General features: G+C 40.0%; 1 protein-coding gene and 1 long non-coding RNA gene across 2 annotated transcripts in view; one reads left to right on the forward strand and one right to left on the reverse strand.

Moving 5' to 3' along the window:
- CACNA2D2 (calcium voltage-gated channel auxiliary subunit alpha2delta 2) overlaps positions 1–27962 on the forward strand; it is a 675105-nt gene that overhangs the window by 616339 nt on the left and 30804 nt on the right. Inside the window, exons 17-24 of the mRNA XM_063291953.1 lie at positions 2387–2461; positions 2813–2887; positions 9739–9810; positions 10438–10509; positions 13592–13653; positions 15759–15835; positions 18780–18797; positions 27508–27568. Coding sequence (XP_063148023.1) covers positions 2387–2461; positions 2813–2887; positions 9739–9810; positions 10438–10509; positions 13592–13653; positions 15759–15835; positions 18780–18797; positions 27508–27568 — 512 coding nt within the window. The remainder of the gene's footprint in view (positions 1–2386; positions 2462–2812; positions 2888–9738; positions 9811–10437; positions 10510–13591; positions 13654–15758; positions 15836–18779; positions 18798–27507; positions 27569–27962) is intronic.
- LOC134489333 (uncharacterized) lies at positions 25009–27958 on the reverse strand. Its single transcript, XR_010067103.1, has 2 exons — positions 27721–27958; positions 25009–25582 (listed from the first exon to the last, which is right to left on the reverse strand). It is a non-coding gene; the product is annotated as an uncharacterized LOC134489333 (long non-coding RNA).

A 27962-nucleotide genomic window follows, 5' to 3' on the forward strand; every position in this document is an offset into this window, starting at 1 on the left:
CTGTTTCCCAACTAGGTAAGTGGCAAGGCCAAAGACCAAGCCATTTATTCTCCAGGGAGCCTGGTTATAGCCTCATAAAGCAGCATGGCAGCTCCATTGCAATGATCATCCCATGCTGCTCCATTTAGTCGTTGATATCATGGCTTCTTGCAGGTGTCTTTTTAAGAAAAAATGTACTTCTCTTTAAAAGAACCCAATAAAGGCTGGCTATATGTAGTCATCAGTCATTGGAAAGGCCCTGGTTTCCCCAATACTATTGAATGGCTCCCAAGATTAGCTTGTTTTATGCCATAGCTCAGAAAACCTTGGTACAAGATGTACAGTCCTCTTGAAGCACAGTGCTGAAAATCAGATCTCCCTTCTGAACTTGATTTATAAGTTGTTCTTTAAACCATGCCAAGCCTGGCTACTTGTATCACTTAGTGGTTGAACAGAGCAGGTAAGGAATTAACTTCCAGCCTGCAGTTTGCTCTGGCTCTGCCATGCAAGTGTCTGGAGGAATATTACTGATGGATATTGATATTGGTAGGTTCAATTACGTATTTCCATCACTGTTCATATAGGTAGGGGGTGCAACAATTTTCCCCAGCTTCTTCAGGCATCTGGTATTCTTAAAAGTCAAGATCTATCTCCTTTTTCCACAAGGTAACCTTAAAGAGAGAGGAAGAACTATAAGTGCATTTATAACTGCTGTAAAGAAGATTAGAAGCCACTTCTCTATACCTTTTTTCTTTTCTTTTCTTTTCTTTTCTTTTCATTTTGTTTCATTTCTCTTTCTTTTCTTTCTTTTCTGTCTCTTTTTTCTTTTTCTGTCTCTTTTTACTTTTACTTTCCCTTTTCTTTAAATTTGTATTGTTTTTATACTGTAAAAAATTACTTCAATAAAAAATAATTTTAAAAAGAATCTATCTCCTTTTTCACATCATACACACAATGGAGATTTTAGTCTAATATTGTATTCAATCCTCAAGAATTTGATATAATCAGCATACATAGTAACAAAGGAAAGGTCCCAATCAACAGCTGACAACTCCTAAATCAGTTACTTGGAGAACAGCCTCTTCACTGCTAGTGTTAGAAAAGTAAGTCAGCTTATGTACACAGTCCAAGAGAGAGTTCAGCACACTACAGAGCAACAGTAGTTGTGTGGGCCTATCTGCAACCACCACCCTATGTTATCCTGAATGGAATGGAAGGGGTGTAACCCACAGCGCTGCTGCCAAGGGCCAAACTACACAATTTGTTCAGTTTGACCGTAACACACAAGGCAATGGATTTCCTTGTTTTGGTATGTATTTGACGCTGACCAAAAGTACAGTACGTGTGCCCTTCATAGAGACGTGGGGGCAGGGAGTGTTGCTACAAGCACTAATATTCTGCTCCACCCGTTTCCTTTCATTGGATATTGTTTAAGTATATGTACAGTCTTTTAGAACTGCTGGAATATTAGAAGAAAAATCTGACTCCCAGAGAATTCTGGGATGCCAATAATAACTGATATACAGAAAAATTATGACATAGATTCAGGTGACATGTTTAAATTAATATACTTAGAAATGCTTATGCAGACAGTAAAATGCTATGACATAATGTTCATGCAATTGAGAAGAACATACAATACAGATGTGTATTGGAACATTGGTGTAAACTTGGAGTGGCCCATCATACTTGGATTTCTCTAAAGGGAGCCATGCCCTTATTCTGAGCTGGGCTGCCAAGCCAAGTCGGGTCATGAGGCTCCTGCAAGCACCAGTTTGACAAAGCACATTCATGGCTGAGATATCCTAGGTTTCATGTTGCTGCGGGGTCCTCCAACTCTCTATTCAGCATTAAAACTGACAGACACTCCATTTGTGTTGTTTTACATTTTCCCTTCCTATAAGAAGGGGGTTTTGGAAACCTATCCCTTGACAGCTCACAGCTCACCTTGCATCCAGCCCCCTTCAGGAAATTGACACATCTCACCCTACATACTAGAGCAAAAATCAACTTTATTTCTCATGTATAACTATGTATTTTCCACCTCCAGTTTTTAAGCAATTTAATGTAGAAGTATACATATATACCAACTATACCAATACATTCTGTGAAGGGAGTAGACATGACATACCCTATCTTCTTTAGACTACCAGTCTTTTCCATCTCAGTGACCTCCAGATGTGTTGGATTAAAACTCCTGGAATTTCATGGCTGGCTGGAGAATTCTGGGAGTTGAAGTCCACACATCTTAAAGTTGCCGAGGTGGAGAAACACTGTCTCAAAGAGTGGTGAGGACTGCCTTAGAAAGAACAGTGGAAATCAATACACTCTGCATCACTAGTGTATTGCTCCTGACTTGCACCATTTCAAATGAATGAAACTGTCTTTGTTATTTATGTATTTCCAGAACCAGCTCATCCTGGGTGTTGTGGGGATTGATGTTGCTGTAAATGATATCAAGAAGCTGACACCACGATACAATGTGAGTAGGGAAGATGTTATTTTCCTCAGGCTCAGTCATTTAAAAGAGCAAGCAAGGTAGGAAGAGGGATGTTAGTTTTCTGAGGACTGTCCTCCCTAACTTTTCCTACTCCAGCTCCAAACCACCTTTCATCTTTTTGGTGATGGTCGCTGAGGAGAACTGAAATCCTCTCCTTTAATTCAGAAAAGGTGATGGACCTTTATTCTCTGCTTGGGTTGGGTATTAGAGAAGCAGGAGGTAGCACCAAGTATTGTGGCAGAGGAGCTTTGATGCAACTCTGTTCTCTCCTTTTGAGATGTAATCTGTTTCTCTTCAGGAGGATTTTCCTTTCTTTTTTGTCTTTCCATCCAGTTGGGGGCTAATGGCTATGTGTTCGCTATTGACCTGAATGGATATGTATTGCTCCATCCAAACCTGCGACCTCCGGTAAGGACAATTTTGTGCATATGGATGTGCATTCAAATCATCACCAAAAAATGTAATCTTTTATTTGATCATGTTAGCAACCACCACAAAATAGACAGTGTTAGAAAGGCAATTTTTGCTCTGTCGCCATTTTTTATCATGATGTACACTTCCATTTCTTTTCAGACTTACTGCAATAAGCCTGCCCTCTTTTATTTTTCCTGGAAAGATGTTCTTGCTATTATTGGCTACTGAATATGTCTGTCTAAAGGTGGCTATCTCATGCTGCCTGGATAGGAATTAATGAGTTGGGTGGAAATGTTAATGGTGGCAATTTGCCATTAGACTGAAAGCGTATGCAAACAGCTGTCACAAACAAGTGCACCATTCACATATTAGCCACCACTGAGTCACAGATTGATCACCATATGCCACCATCTAACCGGAAAGTGAACTTGACAAGTGAAAGTATCAGTACTCCTGTTCTGTAGAATGTATAATTGTATATACTTATTATTGACTAATAGTCAAAGCTTGGCATAATTGTTTATTATGGTTATTTGAAATGTAGTACTCATAAATTCTCTGGCCCCATGCTTTTTAATGAATTAAACATAATAGTCTTTCCCTTCTCTGAGACTTTGTGAACTCTCCACTCAGCCCTTCCAATCTATCTCTTTGGTTCTCTGCCCCCTTGATGTCCATTCCTTTACATCCCTAGACCCTTAGGTTTCAGCCTTCCTGCAGCACTTTTTTCTCTAATCTAGTCAGGTGCGCAAGCTTTTCTTCCACCAAATTTATCTTTCCCCATGTCCACAGCAGTAGAACAGATGTGCAAATCCTGTCTCTAAACAAAGATGGCAACAATCACTCACAGGGTGCATTTGCAACCCTCAGGGTGGTTTTCATGCAGCCTTGAAGTCACACATCATTGTCACCAAATCTGGCAGCACAGTTTGCTGCAAAAAGAAAAAAAATGGTGACTAACTCTTGCTTTCACACTTTTAAGCCTTTTACAAGGCTTAACATTTTCAGCACTTTAAAGTTTGTGGGCTTTCTTGGTTTATTGCTTAGCTACTTTTGGGAGGGGGGCGGGTAGAGGGAGAGGGTTGTATTTAAAATGTTTGCCTTGGCCCTCATCACTCTTTTGATTTAGCCCTGCCCTCCTTGGGATCTTTGCCCAATCAGCTTTTGGCATGGAACCCTCTGCACAAAGCCCAAGTATGGTGTCATTGGCTGAAAAAAGATTTAACTATTAAGTGCAAAATGCATTGTAATGCCTATGAAAATTATAACTGATAAAAGATGTTCAATGTTTAAATTAAGCTTTCAGCTAAAGATTTAGCTAATGATATTAACATCAAAATATGTAATTCATCCCTTTTTCAGAAAGAAAAATTTTGAGGCTATAATCTTAGAGAGACTTCCCAGGGACTGAGCTCAATTTAACTTACTGTAGCTGGGTTAAATGTGGCGATATGCATAAGACTGCATGATAAGAGTAGTGTCTCCATCAGCTAGTTGTCCCATGAACACACTTGCTCATGAGTGTCAGATACGACTCAGCCACCACAGCATATGCTAAACATGGTGCTCCTTGAAGAGGTGACTACCTCACACGTTGCAAGTGAACAGACAGGGAGGACCTGGTCAAATCCCTCAGCAACAAATTGAGAAAATATAGCAGATCCGATACATTAGGAAGGAACAGCAGAATAACTGGCTCAGCTGTTCCCATAGCAGAATTATAGTGTTTCACTGGCTTAGGAAGCATAGGAGCCATCTCTGATTGCAGGGTCTCCAGTTCAAGTTCCATGGTACCTGACAATATGCACATTGTGTATAAATGACAATAGCCAGTTGATCATAACTGAAACTTCAATTAGTCATTCCCTTTGTCTTTATAGAAATGGTTGTTCTAACATAGTGGCATTGATGATGACATGAGGACGCTGGGCAGCGTGAAACTCAGACATTTGGGATTTGAATAATTGTTTGGGGCTTCAGTGGTGGGACTCATTTGCTGTGGGCAAATGTGCTCACGTGTTTAATGTAGAAGAGAAAATGATGTTCCTGAAAGTCACAAAGCACTAATAGGCACATTTTGACAATATGATACATGTATTTCTCTTTCTTTCTTGGCAGACATAGGAAAGAAATAGCTGGATTCCTTTATGAAGTATTACTTGCCGAGGATATTAACCAAAAGAAAAGGAGTGGATGAAAACCCTAGGCTAATTTATCTCAGGAGAAGTTCTGCATTCATCAGGATGGAGCAAAGAGAACAGGCTTCTAGCTCAGATACTAGTCAGATAAATCTGTCATTAAAAGGGCAGCCAGAAATTATAGAATTGAAAAATGGCATTGATCAGAATGAGATACATTTCACTGGCAGAAATTTCCAGCTCAGTTCATCAGCCTTATTAATAGGCAGACAATGTGGCAGAGATGGACAGAAACCACAACAATTTATTTAGTTACTTCACTGCAACTCTGATCAATAACAGTTTAAATTACTCAGCACTGTAAAATTACCCAAGGAACATCCATAATTCCCTGTATTTTTTGTGTCTGTCCTGAATCCATCCAACTTTCATAGAAGTGCCTCTGTTTAAGAAGTAGCCTTGTTCTCTTTCAACTCTAGATAGGAGACATTATTTGGCATATGAATAGAATATATCTTTCTGGACAGTTGTAGATTTAACTGGTTTTGAAGGCTTCTGAATAACAGTGACAAGCTCTTGTTTTCTTCATTAATTTCATCAATTAATTAATTGATCCAAATGGCATCAAGACTTACATTTGATGGAGTAAAGATTGAAAAGTGACTGGTAAAATTTTATCCTGGTGATGTGGTAGAATTCTATCCTGATTTCACACCATAAATGCCCTGTTTCGTTTTTGTATTTTTTTCCTACTTAGAAATCAGACTAAAATTATTTCTGAAGAATGTTTGATACACCAAAACTTGGTTTGGAACTTTCAAGCCATGTTCTGATAAAAGCAGTCTTTTCTTTGACATCTTGGTATAACACATCCTATAAAGTGCTGTCTTAATATCTTGGATTACAACAAACCAGTTAGCTATGTATAAAATTAAGAAGATTCTAGCCAAGCTTTCCTTAGCCATATACTGTATATTCTTTCTGAAAAACTCAGAAGTTTTCTTTTTATTTTAAGATTATCTGCTTCTGCTTTCCAGCTTACAAGACATGAGCATGTGTACATATTCAGCATGTTATTCCCTTTCAGGATAAGTAGAAAGCAAAATAAATTGAAGACAGCAGACAAGAGAAAAAGAAAGAAATCTGACTAAATCTAGCATATACCAACACCACTCACCATATATTTTCCATATCCTTTTAACCTTGCAAACCATCCTTGTTTCTATCATGCCTGTGCACCACTTCATACATTTTCTTTTGCTCCTTAAACTTCTCAGAGAGCCAGAGAGTTTTGCAAACCAGTCCAACAGTTGGCCCAGGGATTCAGATGCCTGACCAGAAGCTTGAGGAACTTGGAGCAGGATGCTACAGAACATAGGTCTGAAGCAAGGGGGTTGTTTCCAACAAAGAACAAGTCCCAGTTGCTGGCATGCCTTAATTAGGAGAGCTGCTGTCCTGTCCTCTTGAGGAGAGGAGTTGTCTGCATCTGCTGTGCCCCTCATAGCTGCCAGCCTGTTCTTGGACTTGACACCCTATCATGCTCAGGCACTTCACAATCTGGGTTAGCCCAACCTGCTTTTTTATTGTCTCTGGGAGCTACTTCAGATGCTTGAATGTCTGCCAGCTCCCCAGGTTGACCGTCCATTTAGCCTACTTCTTTAGCAGCATTTCTCAACCGTGGCAACTTTAAGATAGGTGGACTTCAACTCCCAGAATTCCCCAGCCAGCACAGCTATTTTAAAGTTGCCAAGGTTGAGAAACGCTGTTCTTTAGCCTCAGAACATAACACCAATCCATTCTTGACCTTATTTCTTCTTATTTTACTGTACATACTTCTTAATAAGCCCTTCCCATTACATTCAACTTACTTGTATGCTTCTCTGGACATACCAGTTCTCATTTTCATATAATGAACTGGGCAAAAGCATATACTGTCCAGCAGCATTCTCATGTCTTAACATTTCTCCATTTTCCTGTCATTAAATATTCTACCATAGTATGTAAATTCATCTACTTGCTCTAGGTTTTCATGATGTGTGTATAACTTACAATCATTCACTCCATTTTCCCCAGTAACATAACTACACAATTATTTTCAGATCCATGTTTCGTGTGACATCGTACAATCTGTCTAATGTTCCCGGTAAATAATTGAAGTATTCAACCAACAATACAACATCATCTTTATACAAATGTTCACATGCATTCACATCTCCAGCCAACACACTTCCAATATCAGTGCAAGCATTCCTTATACATTTGTCCATAAATACATTACCCAAAGAGAAATTACACAGTATATCCTTCTCTTACTCTCTGCTCTCTGATGATTCTTGTGTGTTTTACTTCCACCACATTACTTCTGGCATATTCAACAAACAACTTTCAACTCCCAGCTTGTATATACTGTAACATTCCATACATCAATTTATTCACTTTATCATATACTCTCTATAAATCAATAAAAGTACAATATAATTTCTTGCTCAGATCCATGCATTTCTTAGTGACCTGCTGAAGAGTAAAATTGGTTCTGCACACACCCTAGAGCCTTACTGTGCTTCCCAAATTTTGTCTTGTCACCTGTCATATCCTTTCAGTTGGAATTCCACTGAACGCCTTCCCAGAAACTGTTGGGTTTTTTTTCTTTCTGTCTTTTTACCTTTCCCTTTCTATAAAGGAACAATAATGGTATTCTTGCAAGCACAGATGCAGACTTCATATGCACATTAAATGAATTGTGCAGCCACTCTGTAAGGAAACCACATCTATATTTTAGCATTTTTCAATTAATGCCACTTACACTTGCAATCTTGCCATCTTTCAATATTCCCACATTTATGATTTCCTTTTCATCATGTTTTCTTGGACACTATTAGCATTCACTTCAGTTCCACTCTGACATATTATCATTGCCATACAAATCTTCCTGTGATAATTCTACTTCTAGTTTTTACTTCTTTCCTTTTCTTTCATGGCTCTTCCCCACAAGATTCGCTTTGGACACAACTAAAAAATGATGAGGTCTACATCAAGAACTGTATTGCTCTTGCATCCTTCACTATTTCCCTCAAGCTTTCATTACCAACACTCAAATCAATCACAGTTTTAGATTCTTTAGGTATGCGTATTAATCAGCAGACTTACACCTATACCACACGTTCAAAACAGACAGGCTGTAGAGAGTAAGGAAGATGACCTTGATGGAAATATGCAGGGACCATTACCTAGGCAAGCGGGGCTGAAGCACCTTTCTAAAGTCCAGAACGGTGAAATAACGTTCAGAAGTGGCTCAGGCAGATGTCTCCCTAATTCGCTGGAGTTTAACAAGGAGTTGATACAGCAGACTTGCAAGATTGTGTTATTGTAGCCAATCTCATTAAAAGTAGTTTTAGCCTTCCTATGGATTTGGTTTCCTGGTTGGGTCCATCTGCTGGGGCTGACACAGACCTCTTTCTAAGCGGATTCTCATGAAACAATCATTGACCCTCCTCCCCATCCCTGCCATACAGTATGTTGTGGTAGGCCGAGAAACAGTTTCAGATTCAGAGTCTGTAGCTTTCTGTTGCATTCCAGATTGATCAAGATATACAGAGAGGTGTCAAGTACTTGGAGTGTTGCTCCCTGCCACAGAGGTCTTGAGACAAAGTTTCTTGTTAACGTATCACCAGTTATTCAGTGAACCACTTGGTAAAGAACATGCATGCCAGGCTTCTAGAAGTCTCACAGTGATTCATTGATGTAGCTCTTGATAAGTGTGTTGACTGTAAAACCTAGAAATGTGGTAAAGAAGAAATCTGGCAACTGTCAAGCGTGAGCTAGAAGCCCTATTTATAGTAGAAGCAAGGTTCAATTTTTGTGCCTTTTTTGTGTGCCAGTGTGGCATGATGGGCTGAGAGCCTCATATCTTTGGCTGGGGAGAGCCATTAACATCTGTGCATTGTTACTATAATGAAACAGACTGATCTTAAGCTGGGTGCTTCTGACCTGGTCCTCACAAGACACCATGCATTTAGTCATCCATTCACATCATTTCTACCCTGGCAAATCAACAGACGATAGTCAGACTATTAGGAATATATGATCCAACATAGACAAGGAGAGATTTAGGTTAGGTTATATTGTTGATATATTGTATTAAAGTAGGTACAGCTTGCCTTATGTCTGAAGGGGTTCTAAGTACTTTACAGCAAAATAGTTAATTTTACAATTAAAGCATTCCTTCCAGTTACAGCTCCCCTTACATCTAACACTAAGATCCTTGTGTGTGTCTGTATATGTAAGGATTCTGTTTGCTCCAACAGAATATATTTTCATTTTGTACAAAATGTTTCAGTTTGGAACTGCCAGCATCTCTAATTACTGAACATCATAATCTATAACAGCTTTTATATTACCTATACTCTAGTCCCACCTTAGGCACGAAGCCAGCTGGGTGACCTTGGGCCAGTAACTCCCTTTCAGCCCTAGGAAGAAGAATGCAATGGCAACCCACTTCCAAAAAACCTTGCCAAGAAAACTGCAGGGACTTGTCCAGGCAGTTGCCAGGAGTCAACACTGACTCAAAGACAAAATAAAATAATAATAATAATAATCTGACAAGGCATAGAACAAGGATTGTTTTGATATGCTTACTGCAACCAGGACAATAGTTTTGGATTCTCATCTAATTCACACACACACACCGCTTTTGGGTTGTTCTTTCAGATCATCAATTTTCAAGAACCTGTAACCCTGGATTTCCTTGATGCTGAACTAGAGGATGAGAACAAAGAAAGGGTAAGTGATAATCTACCCTACTTTATCTGAAGCAAATAAGTGCATGCAATAATTATATATATATATTTAATTTTTATTCATGTTTATATAGTCTTTCTGCTAAGGAGCCAACAAAGTAGCCTACAACAGCCCAAAAATCCAAAAGTAAAAATATAAATGCTCCAAAAGCAACAATAAACTATGATAAAATGATTTTTAAAAAAAACAAACAGAAAAGATTCTAGTGGCATCGTAGCAGTCTTTTCTCACTGCAGAAAAGTAAGCTTCTACCATGCTTACTTTGACAAATGATCTGATCTTGGGCATCAGACTTTCTTCTTTGGCAAACTTGGTGCTATGCTGTCAAAGCAGGATTTTTGCAGTAATGGTGATGGCAACTTGGCATAATTTCTTCATGTATACCTGCATAATTAATTTCTTAGACATCTGTACAGTAAATTGCATATATGTGCATTTATACCATAATATGAATCATGCATGAGTACAAATCCTATCCTGTTAACAGGATTTCTTGAGATTTGAATGGAAGAGTTAAAAAGGGTAACTGTAAGTCCAGTTCTCATATGCTACCACTGATATGCTCCCCCAACCCCATTTCATATCCTTTTCTGTTCTCTCACTCTTTAGATTCGCCGAAGCATGATAGATGGAAATAAAGATCAACAATATATTAGGACTCTGATAAAATCCCTTGATGAGGTAAATATGTTGGACTTTGAGTCTGAGTTGCCAGATTTTAAAAAGAGTGACCCGTTATTGGAACAGGTGGTGGTAGCTAGGATATGAAAAACATTTCATGAAAGTATATGAAAATGCCTTCTACGGAGTTATGTCATTATTTCATTTGGCCCAGTATTTTTTTTCTGTCCTTCTTATGAATGATTTTATAAGATCATGAATAGAGGCCTTTCTCATAGTATGGCAGATTCTTTTACCTGAAGATATAGTGATTCAAATTGGGATCTTTGTATTTGTCTTCTGACTCTGAGCTATATAGCAGGGCTAGAAAGGAGCATCATCTTGGGATGCTCTGAAGCCACATGGATAGAGTTAGGGTGCTGCATGTGGCCAGGGGGACAGGGAGATGGTTCAGATGGTTGGCATGATTGCTTTTGATTACCCTCTTCTGTTTACTAGAGCTTCATCTGCTCCTTTCAGAGTCGCTAACCAATTGGACAGCTGGTTGGAACTCTGGTGTTCAAAAATTTACTGTGAGCTCTTCGTTGAGTATATTGAGTGGTGGTAAAAATGGCACAGAAGCAAAACCTTGTTCAAAACGCAAAAGTCTAGACTACCACAATGCAGTGCTGGGAACAGCAGAACAACAGATGGGGGGATGGGGAGAGAAGAGGGGGCAAGTGGCTTATTGGAACTGTCACAGGCAAAAGCAGATATAGTGGAAATCTGAAGGTGGGCCACACTCGGGGATACCAGGGGTGCTGTTTGAGAGTGATCCTGACATGTTGCCCTCAGTATTTACCCTCTGGACCTGATTTTTTATGGTCCTGAGTTCTGGCTGTTGCTGCTGAATACCAGGTTGGTATATAATAAGGGTGCCCTCATCCATGACATGACTGTGGAGGAGGATGCCAACCTGGCATGCATCACCAAGACCTGGATGGGCCCAGAGGGGGTTCTCCACTCTTGGAAATATACTCCCTTGGGTTTTAAGTTATACATCAGCCAAGACCCTGGGGGAGGGGGGTGGTTTAGGTATTGTTATCCATGAGTCATTGAAGGCTCTTAGAGCCTCTGCTCTGCAGATAACTGGATGTGAGACCCTCTGGTTGAATTTGGGCCTGTAGGAACAGTTGGGATTGTTGCTGCTGTACCTTCCTCCTTGCTGTGCAGCATCATCCCTGCTTGAGCTGCTGGATTCCGTTGCTGAATTGGCAGTGGAGTCCCAAGGCAACTGGTTTTCAAGGACTTTAACCTGCCTCCTGGGGTCATTGAGTCTGGGGTAGCTCAGAAGTTCGTGGCTTCCATGGCAACCATGAAACTGTCCCAAGTAATAGAGGGCACAATTCATACCTGGGAGTGGGGGTGGGGTTGCACATTAGATCTGATTTTTGCCTCAGGGCAGTTCTGATGTGATCTGGTGTTGAAGGATATTACCATCAATCCATTGTCATGGACAAATAACTCTCTGGCTCTCCTTCAACTCACTGGTGCCACCCACTGCAACAGGGAGATAGACCGATGGACCTTGCTGGGTTCCAGAGGGAGTTTGGGGTTTTCCCTGAGGATCTGATGGGCAGTTCAACTGAGGTCTTGGTTGCAGCCTGGAACAGGTGGGTGACTGAGGCTTTGGACCAGATCGCTCCTATGTGGCCTGTCTTTGTGCACTGATCCCAGGGTGCACTCTAGTTTTCTGAGGAGCTCCAGGAGATAAAGCATCAGGAACAATGCCTGGAGCACCACTGGAGGAAAAAAGTGAATCTAACTGCACACTAATAAGAGCCCATATTCAGGCTTACATCATGGCAATAGGGAAGCAAAATATTGTTATTTCTCTGCTTATATTGCACCCTATGATAGCCACCCTGAAGTCCTGTTTAGGGTGACATCCCTTGCTTGTGAGGGACAGGCTACAGGACTATTTACAGGGCCATGAGGAGGAGTATTCATGCTATTTGAAGGATAAAGTTGCTTGGATTCACTCAGAATTGGACTCTGGCTGGGTAGATCCAAGTGAGTTTCCCGGGGCACAGTCTTTTGATGTTATCTGGACTGAGTTTGATTCTGTGACTCCTGATGAAGTGGACAGGATCCTCTGTACTGTAAGTTTGGCCACCTGTCTGTTAGACACAGGCCCCTCTTGGGTTGTTAAAGCAGTGGGTCCGTGCAATGCTATTGGCCTCTTTGAGGGAGGGGGTAGTCCCTTTTCAAGAGGCTGTCACTGGACCCCTTTATCCTGTATAGTTATCTACATGGGACTGCCCTTGGAGGAAGCTACAGCTGGGTCAAAATGCAGCAGCACAGGCAGTAATGGACCCATGTTATGCTCTGTGCATGTTATGCCCATGTCTCACCACTGCTACACAAGCTGCATTAGTTACCAGTTGACTTCCAAGTACAATTTAAAGTGCTAGTCATCATCTATAAAGCCCTTCATGGTATACAGTCTGGTTATTTGAGGGACCGCCTGTCTCCAGTTGTTTCTGCCATCCAGTGTGTTCAGGCAGAATGGGTGTGCTCCAGGTCCCTTCAATTAAACGTTGTCATCTTTGGAACCAAGGAGGCATGCTTTCTCTGTTGCAGCCTCTGCCCTGTGAAACAGTGTCCCTGCGGAGATACACATAGTTTCCACATTCCAAGGGTTCCACAAGTCTCTTTAGACCCGCTCTGTTCCTGGGTTAGGGTATCTGTGGAGACCCTGTCAAGTCTTTTATGAATGTTGGGAGTGCTGTTTTAGTCCAGATAGTCATGTAATTTTTTAACTTATGTATTAGACGTATTGTAAGCTGCCCAGAGTCTGTTTGGATTTCGGCGGCCTTAACAATTAAATGCATTGCAAGTAGGAGCATCTCAAAAGACTTCATGGAAATTTACAATATATTAGAATGCAAGAACTAGGCTAGTAGATGGGACTGATTAGTTTATCTGGAATATATGCTCCTAGCATCACCAATTCTTTAATGTTAATTGTGGTGTATATTGGTTTATTTACCATTTATTTTATGAAGAATGAAATGTGGCCAAAAATCTTTGAAATCGACTAATTAATGTTTTTCATAAATGTAATGAACATTTAGTCATTCATTCCATTTTGACTCTACAGAGATACATTGATAAAGTTCATAGAACCTACACTTGGGCACCTATCAAAAGCACAAACTACAGGTAAGGAAGTAGGCAGGAGAAGCCCAGAATAATGTCTTCTTCTGTTTAATTACACCTCCTCCATAAATGGTGATCAAAAGAATGCTAAGGAATAATACTCCTAAGAGACTTCTTTAGAAGATAATGCAATTCTCTACTGGATGAGAAAGGGCACCAGAAATGTATATTTAACTGGAAGAATTCTGTTCTTCAGAATTCTATCTAATGTGCTAAAGGTTCAGTGATTGGCTATAATGCCTTGATTTAAGCAGGTGACCTTTTAGCAGGTGGCGGCATCTGGCCAGCCTTGGTTAGTTTAGAAAACTAAGCAGGGCAGGTCCTGGTTAGTACTTGGGTGGGAGACCACCTTAGAAGACCAGTGCTTAAGCTAAATTGGGAAGTTTAAAAAAAATCCCAGGAAAAAAACAATGGCCAACTGCACTTACATTGTTGTTAAGAAAACTGCACAGATGTGTCCATGTAAGCCACAAGGAGTCAATCTAACTTGAAGGCAGCTTTACTGAGGTTGGTAACAAATATCAGCCAAAGTGATTATAACATAGTAACATGATCTTTTAAACTATTCTGAAAAGTTGTTCCCAAATTCTATATTTTTCACTGAAGAACGGGATTGGGATTCAGTGGTAAAGCTCTTGGAGTATTTTTCAGACCATTCCTTTGATGCCTAGGTAGAACATAGCACGCTATGAGCAACTCCAGTGCAACAGCCATTCAGCACCAGTGTAACAAATGCATGTTGGCAGATGCTGGGAAAGCCTTTAGCCCAGGAGAGGTCAAAAAAGTCACACACCAAGCATTTCTATAAAAATAATTTATTTACAGAAAGCAAAAACAAAAGCAAAACATTTAAAGGACTTAGCTCCCTTTGGAGCAAGCCTTGCTTGCCTACATTGCCGGCAGAGAGAAAAGAAAGAAGTGAGAACAAGTCCGGGCAGGTTTCCTCCCCCCCCCCCAGGTGATTTGCATGAAGCACGTGAGAGGAGACAATCACTTGCAACCTTTTTCACCCGGCCAAAAATGACTAGGCACAATAGCAGCTTAATCTAATAGGAAAAAACCTCAACAATGTAGTCAGTGGTGGTTATTGAGTAGTGCTTAGGAGGAGAGTTCAGCTGACCCCTTGACATTTTTTGGCACTTCTGCTCTAGAGATGATAGCGTCACCCGGCTATCACTGTGGAAATAAGAAGCCTATCTTCATTAATGCTATGGCAGCACAGCAATAGCTGGTTGATGCTATGAATGGCTGGTGCTGAAATATACAATGCCAGATGTTCTTTGTGGGACTATTCATTTATATTATTATCCATACACTTAAGTCTTCAGGGGTAGAACTATAACTGGGAAGAAGGATCCATTGATTTTTTTTAACGCACAGTCCTTTTCCAATGCATACTCTTATTTCTTCCCCCTGTAATATATATGGGGGAGTTACCTATTTTAATAATATCAAGACTATTCCATGTTTGAAGTCTGAAACCTGAAACTGCTAAGTGAGGCTGCCATCTAGTGTATTGTTGTTTATTGCAAATACACATATTCCTCTGAGATTTTCTAGGAAAACCAATTTGTCACCTGGTAGCTCAATAAATACCCAGTTCTTTCTAATCAAGCTATCTGAGAACCATGCATAGAATAAGAAATACCTTATGTCTACCATGAATTTGTGTTTCAAGATACATTGGGCAAATGGACCCTCCTAGGGAAGGTACTGAGAGCTTTAGCTTCTGTGCTCACTTCCTCAAATCTTTGTTTCTAATTGTGCTCCATCTTTTTTCCAACAAGTGTTCTTTTAAGATGCTGGTTTTATTCTTAGCTGTATTTCATTCCTGACAAACAAAGGCCATTCTGAGATTCACTCTTTTACAACATCAGTTCATTAAAGTGGCAGATTCCTTGGACAATTTGCTACATCCCCTCTATTACTTTCACTCAAGTCTTAAGGCAAGCTTCTCCAATCCACTGCATTCCAGATGTGTTAGTCTTCAACTCCTATGATCTCCCAAGTCAATTTGCTGCCTTAAATCTTCAGTTACTGTCATCTACTCAGACTGTTTTCAACAGCTACTTTGGTAACACTGTGTTTTCCCCCTTTTCCTTTTCCAGCCTAGGTCTGGTTTTGCCGAATTACAGCAGGTCATACATCCAAGCTAATCTAAGTGACCAGATTCTCCAGGTGAAGTGTAAGTACATGTTTTTCTTTTCCTCCTGTCCTTTCACATGCCCTTTGACCCTAAACCCACCAGCTAGCCTAAGGATGATTTACAAGAGAAAACAAAATGCCTAATTATTAACATTTTAAAAGTTTATCAAATTAAAAAAATACCCTATCCATAGAAGAAAAGGAAGTTTCATTTTATTCATGAAAGAATAATGCAGGCTTCCCAGGGATAAAAAGATTTACCAGAAATTTTGCATTGAACTCTTAAAAACATCCAGGGGAGATGAGGTTAAGTTGTTGCTTTATATGCTTTTTATGTGGTAGATTATAACTCTATAGCAGCTGGTTAACTTGAAAACTGGGAAATTTTGCATGTTTCTTTCTCTTTTGTTTTATATTTGTTTTAAGCCATTCTTATTTTTATTTAAAGTTTGAATTTGTTTGCTTGTTTCCTCACTAATTTATGGTTAATCTGTGTACTTGTGTGTTTGCTTCCCCTTGTGTGTGATCCTGGGCTCTGCTCTCTCATCAAAGGGTGTGAGGAGCTTCCAAGGGAGTTTTTAGCATCCTGCTCTGAGTGATTCTGCCTTTTTCTATCTGTGTCTGTCCCTCTGTCTCTGTAATCCTCTACTTTCTCATCTCTCTCTCCTTCCTCTCACCTTTTGTGCCCATTCTATGTTACTTATAGCTACTAAAAATGTTCTCATTCAGGGAAGTTTCTCATCTTTAAAGTAATTTTAGTCATCAGAATGTATGCTGAAGTATGACATCTTGAAGCTTCACTTATGCAAATAGTTTCCAAAATACGTAAGTTTTCCTGACCAAGACTGCACAGAACCATCAATTACAGAGTGGTCTTACCCCTAACTGGGCTGTTCCAGCCCCAGAACAAATCATTCCAAGTGTTCTGGACATGGTACAATATTAATCAGGCCCACCCCAAGTATTTCTAGAAGTAGTGGAAGGATGGGTGATTGTGCCTATCTCTAGCCCAGACCTTGCCCCCAACTTGCTGACTTTTAGTTAAATTCATTTTAACCTCACTACATAAAGAAAATACAGCTGCAGCCCTATTCCAATTTACCTGGGAATATAGGAAATCCTTTCAGTTAGAATTTCTTTAGAAAAAGCTGTTTTGACACTAGGAAGAAATAATGTGAGTCATCTTTCTCCTGCTATTTAAGGGATCGCTCCTCTCTGGAAAAAAAGAATTAAATAAAGATCATCCAGTTTTAAGCTTTAAAGTTAAAGACTGGGGTCTCAGCTAATTTCAGTGTTTTGTAGGAGCATATGGTGCAGTCTTCACGAATACTTGCTTTGAAAAAAAATGCCATCCCATACATTCCAGCAGAGGAAAAGTTACGTTATAAAACAGAAGAATTATAGCAAAGCCTTTCCCCTAGCATGGACACTTCGTACAGATATGTTTTTGATATGGGAAGTGTTTTCAAATAGGTAACTCTCTTGTACATGTCTGAGCAGTGATACAAGTTCTTGAAAGGATTAAAGCAGCAAATGCCAATAAGAATCAGATGAGGCTTCAGGTATGTCTCAGGCCAAGAGATGACATTTTCCACAGAGCATCCTCTGTGAACCAGCATCTGTCCTTAACTCCTAGAACAGAGTCTCTCTGTGCTCCTTAAGGATCCTGCTCTGGTAGCCATCTCTGACTTTACGCGCTCTCTCTCAGATGAGGCCATAGGTTGCTATACAAAATATTTGGGTACACCTCTTGGGTACTTGCTTTTGAACTGGCACCCTAAGTGGCACCATAGTAGACCCTGGACTTCAGTTTCTGAAACCAACAAATAAGTGGTTCAAATTCAGTCATGAAACTAGAGGAAGAGCTCTCTGATTACTCTCACCAGACCAGGATGGCAGGATTTATACTTCCCAGGTTCCTTTTCCAACTCAAAACCAACCAAGTAGCATAATCCAGCCTGAAATAACACAGCCTGGATTTGATCCTCAATCACCCTGCTTCTAACAGTAGATACTGTATTTAAGGTCTATCTAACTTAATATTATCATTATAGTGACTGGCAAAAGCTCTGCCAAATTTCAGGCAGGAGCTGTTTACAAGCCTGCCTGGGGATTGTACCTGGTATCTTTTGCATATTGAGTATGTGCTATCTGCTATAAAGCTGCAAGCTTTCTCCTAAATTTTATCTTCAATTTAATGCTCAGATATTTCTCTTCTACCATTGCTGTCACCATTGGGACTACGTTCTCTCATCAGAAAGTTACATGTGTCTTTTTGGCAGGTTTTTCTTTTTTAAAATTAGTCATGTTTCATAAACTATATGATTTCCCCTATGCACTATAATGTCAGGCATGGTAAAGACTGATTTCTTGCTTCCTTTGCAAAAGAAAACGTGGATTTCTTTAAAAAAAGAAAGCTTTCCTGCCACATAGGGCTAATTCCAAGCTCCTGTCCCATCTTAGCCTCTCACTGAGGATGGCCCTATCTTGCCCATTGGTCAGATGAGCTCAGGCTTGGTCCACTACCCTGAATTTCTCTCCCTTCATTTCCTCTCCTCCCGTCTTGATCTCTGTGTGTGTCTTTTGTTAATCTTGAATTTTGCATGGTCTGCTAACTCAGTAAGAACATTTCTAAATCAAGACTGTTGCAAACTGTTTGCTACTGAATTCCATTTTTATGTTGGTTATATAATATATATCTATAGATCAAGTTATATCTATACATTCTTATTATTTTATTACTGTGGCCTTTTGATTGGTACTTTTATTACTCTTATTATTATTATTTGGCTTATTTCTTTTTCATGTCGTTTTTTGCAAGAGGTTTCCTTTTGGTATGATTATGATACACAATATTTTTATTCAAACAGCAATTGAATAAAATATTGTTTGTACCCCCTTCCCCCTTTCCACCCAACCCCCTTTTTTGTTTTCTGTTTTTTGTTTGTTTTTTCTTGCTTTCTCTCTCTGATGGATTCACACAGTACCAAGCAAATTGAAGGGCAAGTATTTTCAGTCTTAGACCACTACCCTTCCACCACCCCCTTCTCCTCACCTGTGTCCAGTATCTCCCACCCCTCACTCCAAACCTTCACCACTCCCCCTTACCACCACCACCCGGCCTGCTTGCCCATTTCCTTGCCCGTTTGCCACGCCTAACCTTGCGAACCACCACCAAACTCTCCCCGTCTCCTCTCCCCATCCCCCCTTCTCCTGATACTCTTTCACTCCTTATTTGGAAGCAACATGTCTTGTTATGTTCATAAGAGCTTCACCACTACTGATCTCCCTATTCCTACCCTGTACATTGCTCAGAGACTCACTCCAGTATCGTTAAAGATGAGCCAATTTCATATGGAACTGTTATGTTTGAATTCAATTAAGGTTTTCGTAGCTAGTTTAATATCCTGCTCTTCTTCCTCCCTGCAAAAATACCTCTTCCACCCTTTCTGCTTTTTTCCTCCCCTGCCTCACACCTTTCCTACAAATTTTCTTTCCCTGTCCTCGTTCCTGTGCTTACCTTCCTCTTCAAGACAACTCAACCTGAATGGGACAGGGCTGTGCAGAGACCTCCAGGCTCAGAAATGTTTGGAAACAGAAACCAATATCACTTTCTCAAGAAAACATTTAGGCTCCTCCAATGGGAGAGGAGGAGAAGCAGAACACCTCAAGACAATCCATGTTACTCACGGGCCAGAGTTGTTGAAGCCAAAGTGCCATAATCCCCACAGTGGGTCTCCTCACTATTAGCAGAAGTCTTCACAAGGGTTTTCTGGCCGCTCACTGTCTCAAACTTTCCAGTCAGAGATGGGGCACAGCCCAAGGATCATGTAGTGAGCATTCAGTCTGCTCACTTCTCCCACTCATTTATAACTTGATCCAATGGTTTCAAAACTCAATTAACGGGAGGAGCAAGGCTAAAACTTTCCGTCCTCTATACAAAGCTGAAATAACACGATAGGGTTGATCTTTATAGATTTCACTTGCCTCCTCTTTTTCTTGCATATCAAATATTACAACAGCACCTCAGTTTAAATACAGAATAGAGGGTGCATACAGTACTGTATATACATGTATTTAAGGAAAACAAGCATGTGATTATACTTTATCTAACAAGTACTTTAAATAATATACTTTATATATTAAGAGCCTGTGTTATTAAAAGACTACGTTCAGGAATTTGTAGCTGTAGCACCAGCTGTGACATGAGGAGAAACAGGAGTGAGATTTTAAAGCCCATTCAGTAGCAAAAGCAAAAACATGAGGTGGGGAGCATAGCAGTGTTTAACAATCTACTTCATATGAAAACAAGCAATGGAACATTTATCCTGTCAATACAAAGAAGCAAAAGGAATCAAATACTGTACACTCTTGGTTAGTTCCATAATTCAAGATCTCCAGGGTCAGTACCCATATAAAACTGACAGTGTATGGCTTGAAATGGCATTTAATTAACACAAAATGCAAGAAGGCCCCAGAGGGAGGCTTCTTATTAGACTGTGATCTGTTCCACACAAAAAGACATACAGTAAAGCTGAAGTGCCTTGCAATAAATATACGGCCCTCATTTCACTCAAGCCTCCCTGACACAGGCATACTGTATCTCTGAATTTGTGAGCGAAATTCCCTAGGATCTGTGCTTAGAGCTTTGCAGAATTTCATGAGATTAAGCAAGGCTTCCCCAAGTCTACATCCATAAAAGTTCAGCCACACTGGCTGGGAATTCTGGGAGTTGTAGTCCCCAACAAAGCTGGATGGTTCTCAGTTTGGGAAGGCCAGCTTAAGCCCTTGGCAGAGGGGATGGTACAGATAGATAGGAAAAGATTTGGAGGGTATGCAGGCACTGAGAAAGGAAGAGACCCCAGTCAAAATGCACAGTTGATACACTGCAACACTGAGTCATTATCAGTGACTGGATCTTAAGCAGACGAGGCCTCAGCCCTGTTCTATCAGCACTGAGCTGCCTGCTCCTGACCCTGTATTGGCAATGCTGATGAAATAATTACTTAGTGTTTTGTATCCTTTCCTCTTCCTCCTTTCATTGGCTTGTTTCCAGACCCTGCCTTATAGTCCTGTTCGAAAACAACAGTCCAACCTATGGCTGTGCTGCCCTCACAAAGGGCCACATACGTCTTGCAATGCATTGTGGGAGACATTGAGGGGAAGGAGAGGGGCCTTATGGGTCTCACAGTCCATCTGTTTATATTGATGCATTTTGAAGCACAGTCTGCAGCTAATAGAAAAATACAAGTCTGGTGAGTTTGATTGAACCAATATGAAAAGTGAGTGGATATCCTTCAGAAGAAAGCCTGCAACAGCTATCCCTCCCCACCTCTTTCTTTCTTTCTTTCTTTCTTTCTTTCTTTCTTTCTTTCTTTCTTTCTTTCTTTCTTTCTTTCTTTCTTTCTTTCTTTCTTTCTTTCTTTCTTTCACCATGCCAGACCAAGAGAGGTTTAGAAGCTGAATGGAGACTTAAAATACTACACTATCCTCTAGGAGTTAGATGTGAAAATATACAGTTATATTTGGGTACAATTCCTCACCCAGAATTATGTAAAAAGCCTATGAATATATTTAAGGTAACCTGTCTTTATCTGCATCACAGGAGAAAATGTTGCTGAGTTGTTAAGGCTTCCTTCTTCTCCAGTCTTCAGAGCAGTGGATCAGAAAGTTTTATTCACTTCTTCAAAGCCCCTACTGGCAAAAGGACCTCAGCAAAAACTGAGAAATTCATCTATGCAATGTCTCTATAGGCATCACCACAAAAACTGTGGAGGCTTTATCTTTTAGCCCTGATATAAATATTAATTTAAAAAAGAGAAAAGTCAGATTTTATTACAGAGTTAACATGATTTTTATCCCAGTTAAAAAAAACTGGATCACACATTCCACTACTGGCTCTATGTAGTGGTATATAAGTATGAAGGATGTAAGTAGCCATGCTCAGGTAACATCAGCACAGGATCATTCTGAATTGTGGCAGGGTCTCCAGGGAATTGGCTGTAATTCCATGTTTGACTCTGAAGAGAGCAGCGATTCCACCAGAAGCCTCAGCCTGTGTTCTTTTCCTGCCCCTGAATGAAAATGGTACAAAACCATTCAGTAGTTTTCATGCAGTACAGACAGTTAACTGGCTATCATTCAGTCTGGTGAAGAAAGACCTGTTGAGAATAAGGAAGATGACCTTAATGGAGATAGGTGAGATCCATTACCATTACCAGGGGAAAAATATATCTTCTGTCCTAACTTAGAGCAAAGTACCACCCTGAGACAGTGAGTTGGTCTCTAGTGTTTATTGAATGCTCTAGTAGATAGAAAATCCTGCTGAACTGAAAGAGTGTGAGAAACCCACACAGATAAACCCAAAACTCAAGGTGGGTCTGCTCTGAGTTTCTTTGAAGGAAGTTCAAAGCCTCTAAACTACGCATGCGTTTTCCCCCCTGGATATGGGCCCCCTCCTGCTCACCATCAATACTCCTGACATCTTCAGTCCATAACAAGCAGAAAATATGTGGAAGAGGCTCAGGCAGACACCTCCCTAATTTGCATGAGTATAAGGGGAGGGGGTACAGCACAATGAGATTTGCCAGATTGTTATCAGCCCCACCAGATAGACCAGACCAGGAATCAATTCCACAGGAGGCTCATACTACTTTTATTGATAGTGGCTATGACAACAGAATTTTGCAAGTTTGATTGTGCTGTACTTCCTCCCCTTCTTATATTAATGTGAATTAGGAAGGTGTCTGTCTGAGCTTCTTCCACATATTTTCTGCTTGTTGTGGACTTAAGATACATTTTTTTCCTTTGTCATTTCAGTAACAGATCTTGCTTGCCTCTGTCAAAGTCATATTCATTACTCTCCTCAAGTCAGAGCTGGTAGCCATTTTTAGACCCACAAGACCCAACCCCCAAATTGTAGTTAAAGAGCTGTGTGCAACAGAAAGTAAGATGGCAGCATGTGTGTGCTTATTCATTTGAGTCTTGTGCTTAGTGACTTATGCAAACTTACCGATGATTGTTGTAAGCAGAAAATTTTTAAATTACAAATGACTGCAAATATACAGTATTTTCTTTTTTTAGTGAAGTGGTCTATATTTCATGTTGGAAATAACACAGTTGTTTCCATTCTGATCAGAGCAAGTTCTTGCTCTTCCTTTGTGGTTATGACCAGTCCCTGCTACTTTTTTTTACTCATTGCTTGGCATAATTTTATAACCCTAGAAAATTTGTTTTTTTGTTTTCATTTTTTAGCTAAGCCATTAATTTAGAATAAATTCTTGTGTGCTGTCAATTATATATGTTTGTGGTCTTGCTGCCAAGTCTTGAGTGTTAATTATTGCTAGGTACTGCTGCACTGGGGGGATTGTGATTAGAGCTCCAATGTGCCTAGCAGAGGTTGATGTTTGCAGACTGGACTGGGTAGAGGGGAAGATAGTGGTGGGATCTGTTAGGAATTGAAGAGATGGACAAATTCCTTAGTTTTGATCTTCACTCCATTGTTGTTGTTGTTGTTGTTGTTTAGTACCAAAATAATCCAGAATAAAGTATCACCCACCATATGATTAGTGAATAGATGGGACTGATATGCATCCTGTAACTTTCAGTAAAGGAGACAGTGAATCCTATTTCATTTAAATAGTTTGTAGTGGAATACTGAGTTTTGGAGCAATGTAGAGTCACTGAAAAGAGAAACGTGATCCAAAATAATCATGTTTCTTTGCTAAATACTTGTTAGATACTTATTTTGCACTACTTTTAAAGAGTGCCATGAATATTTTTTTAAAAATAAATAAACCAGGAGAGTAAGGGTTTTAGGGACACTTCCATAACACCACTGTTTTCACTTTCCAACCTGTTAGAAGTAGATTGGGAATGATGTCTTTTCTTCTGCTGGTTGGAAACACTGAAAACAACGAGTGAAAATCCCTGCCTTGCCCTGAGCTTCTCAGGTCTTGCAGCAACAACAATCTCCTCACTCCCTGCTCAAATCAAAGAAAGCCCAATAGCCTGTTGCTTGGCAGGTAGGCTATACTCTTGATAAAAAGAAGGTACATGACAAAACTCTTCTCAGTTTCATCCCTGCTCTGGGCTAAAGAAGAGGAGCTGCAAAGCCCTCAGGATGGTGTTTCCCACATAGGATCCTGAAGCACAGGAGCCAGAAAGAAGGGTACAGCCATGGTCCCCTCCAACAGGAAAATGAAACTATTGCTTTTCAACTGCACCTCACAGCGAGCCAAAGATAAATCAACTAATACTTGAGCGAGCCAAAGATAAATCAACTAATACTCCAGTACTGCTGAAGCTGTGGGAACACAGACATGAATCCAGAACTTCTTCCATACTAGTGCAGAATTTGTCATATAGAAGTGACCTAGGAATATCTAACTCTTTAAGACATAGTGCTAAGAAATCACAGGTTTTTCTTTCTTTCAGCCTTCATCCCATGATCTACTTAAGACCTACAGTACTATGTGCCATGCCAGTAGGTCTGGCACTGAGTAGGTTAAACCCAAGAAGACATAACCACACATTGGCTCTATATTCTATACCAGATTAGGAGATAGCTCATTATTGTCTTCTTTATCATGGATAACTTGTAACTATTATTGGTTGGGTTTACAGTACCAAAATCATTTTAAGCATGAAAACCAGTAAAGATGGTCCATCCCCAATAGCTAATGGGGTCCACCTGTTCTTGGAGAGCTTAGGGATGGATCAGGACATCTCCAATGGCAGTCCTGATTATGCCTTAGGGAGTTTTGGTGTTGATGCAATTGCTCCTAGATGCCCTTTGTATGTGGCTACAAGCCAAGACACCTCCCTTGACTCCTGGCAGCTTTCTTGTATCCTGATCAGGACAATTATCAGAAGAGAAGTGAAACAAAACTCACCAAGAATTTGACAAAATGTAACTTAAGGCCCATGTGAAACCTATACTACTGTATATCACAGACTGATGGCAGCTGTGAAATTTTCCTTCTCCATCCAGTGTCTATTGCCTGGATACATTCTAACAAGCTTTCCTTCAAGATTGCAGCATGTAAGGCAAGCATTTAGAGATCTCTCTTCATATTTTACCAGATAAATTCCAGTTATGAACTTTTAAATGTTATTATTTGAAATATTATTGAAACCCAACACATGCCTATTTGATTCCTTCTTAAATTTGGGTTATATAAAGAGCTATCCAGAGAACGGTCAACTAAATCATGCCTGGGTTGAAATTATTAAATTTTCATTGTGTCAAGATTTCAAGAGAGCTATTGCTCTAAGATTATTCTTTGAAAGAACCTTTCTTGTATGATACTGCAGAATTATAGATAAGTGTCAAGGTTGCAGTTATCAGTAAATCTGACCAAGTAGCAAATCTGGTTGGCTATTTTGATTGGATCAGATTTTCTGGATTTATTTCAGTCTGAGTCCCGGATAGAAGCAAGAGAGGATCAGGGAGCGCTGACACTGTTGATTCTCCAGCAATAGCCACTGACAGCAGTAACAGTGGTATAGTTCTGAATCACTTTCCTAGATTAAAAGTGAAATAAATTGCCATGCATTGCTTCTTTTCCTATCTCACAAGCTGGCTTCAGAAATGGTCCTGGCAATCATTTTCTGTGAAAATTGGCCAAGGAGATCCCACAGGATTCCATTTTGCTTACCATGCTTGCTAAGAATTACATGAAAGTGTAATTTAAGGATTTGAAGCACAGTATCAGGGTTGTGATGATTGCACTCAGTTCTCTTTTCTCACCAAATCGTTTGTGGCACAGGCTTCCATAAATTATTCCTAGAAGTCAGGAATGGAACAGATGAAGATTAAACATAATTCAATGCAAAATGGCAATGCCATTGGAAAGATGCCTCATAATGTATAGAGGGCATGTCAGTTCTTGTTGAAAGAAACTAGTTGTTTCCCATAAAAACAAATTTGTTGGGGGACTCACCCCTTTTAGCAAGATCATCTGGGCAGAAGCAATGATAAAACCATATATTCTATTTTATTTTTATTTTAAAACATGTTTTGGAAGGGCTGCCGAAGCACATCTAAATTAGCCGTATAATCCCACTTACCTGAGATTTTTCTGGGTAGACATATGTAGGATTGTATTATAAAACACAGAATTCCAGTAAAATAACATTAGTACAGCCTGTCTTTTATGCCCTTTTTTCCCTTTTCCCTATGACAACAGGAATTCAGGACATTGGGATTCTTCTATCTCTGTTTCATGCCACAAGAATTCTTACTTTCTTGGATAGTTAGAATTAAGTTTAAGGAAGCAGAATCATACTTTCAGAACATGATAACATTTGGCAAATGTTACTAATATATTTGCAAATATTTCTTTAAGGAGATGCTCTGCAGCATTCCAAAGATTTATTGAAACCAGCTCAATAGAAAAATCAAATAACAGAATGAAAGACATTTGTAATAACAGATTACAGTATAGGCATTATTTGCTTTTCTGGAAAACTGTGGATCATGTTCATTTTACATCTGCACCACTACTAGTGAGTACCACTTGCACATGCTTGTGCTGGGTGTGTTAAATCTATCTTTTATCCTATTTTGCTCTCCCAGTGTTATGCTTTAATAGAATCCTCTAGTGATTGATTGATTGATTGATTGATTCAGTCATTCACTCATCACTCAATTTATATCTCACCTTTCTTGAGGAGCTCAAGGTAGCTCATATAGGTCTCCCTCTTCCTGTTTTTCCTGAGGAAAACCCTGTGAGGTGCCCAAAGTCACATAGTGAGCTTCCATGCCTGAGGGTGGACTTCAACCTGGGCTTCTCTGCTTCTAATATAACACCTTAGAAAAAGAAGTAAGAATACCTGCTCCTCATTTTAATAAATAAACATTTACCGATAAATAAAAATGTACAATATATCTCAGAAGATTGTAGACAGGTCCGAGCATTGACCATGTGCAATGCTCCACAGTTGCTCTGATTACATAACAGTTACTCCTATGACATTTGGAAGGCTGTTTTACATTCTGGCCAAGGAGGGATGGCTGTTGCAATGCTCTGAGACCCCTGTCTGCCAGAAGAGACAGCTGCTGCACCCTCTACAATGCATTGCGTTTTACCTCTACCTGTGGGTAAGTCTTTGGTTGGACTGTCTTCATAAAGGACCCTGGTTTGGCCATGTTGATGCCTGAAAAATATTTTTTCTTAGAAAATATTGTTTTAGTAACTCTCTTTTTGTATGAGCAGAGCATGTGATTTCTTTTCTTTGTAATTTCATAATAAGAGAGAGATACCTACATGACCTACTAAACATACATATATGTGTGTATATATATATATATATATAAGTATGAGGATATATGTGTGTGTAGGTGTAATTATATATAGTCCCAAAGCAATATATTTTTAATATATATATACAATCTACCAAATACATTTAATTACAGATTGCGGAATTTTAATTGTATATTATTAACTCACAAAATCCACCCAATGTCGGCAACCTATTGGCTATGACTTTCTTCTGATATGACTCGAGCTCCCAAAGCGTATTCTCTCCTTTCTCTCTTGTTAAAATGAGCCGGTGGTTTTGCCTCTTCTGTTTATTCCTGTCTCTTTTCTCTTTCTCCCTCCACCAGCCCCACCTTCTCTCGCTCTGCCTCTGTCCCCTTCTGAAACTAAAGCTGCCTTCTTCCCCCATTGCAACTCCCCGCCGCATAATGTTACCTTTCTGTTGCAGATTTTGAATACCTGCTGCCAAACAGCTTTGAGTCCGAGGGACATGTATTCATTGCTCCAAGGTAGCTTTGTGTGTGAGCTTGCTGAGGTGTCCATTCAACCACTGATCCCGGGAGTGGTTCAGCTCCCCTTCCCCAACCCCTTTTCTGTCCCTGCCACACCTTCAGATATTCTACTCCATCACTCCTGACCCCTTTGGAACTGATATATTTACCTCCTCATTGTGCCAACGTCTTGATCATTTCTTCCTTTTTTGTGTGTCTGTCGTCTGCCTGTGTGCCAGTCTGGGGGACTATGATTGCCGCCACCTACACCACGTTGTGCTCCCATTGGCGGCCGGCAGCATAGCTGTCCCACCTTCTGTTCACTCACCTACATAAGAAGAATAAATATATATGTATGGCTGCATATGAGATACATATGTAACATACATATATAGGTATAGTTTCTGAAAAT

Source organism: Candoia aspera, chromosome 2, assembly GCF_035149785.1.
Source record: "Candoia aspera isolate rCanAsp1 chromosome 2, rCanAsp1.hap2, whole genome shotgun sequence".
Classification (NCBI taxonomy): Eukaryota; Metazoa; Chordata; class Lepidosauria; order Squamata; family Boidae; genus Candoia; species Candoia aspera.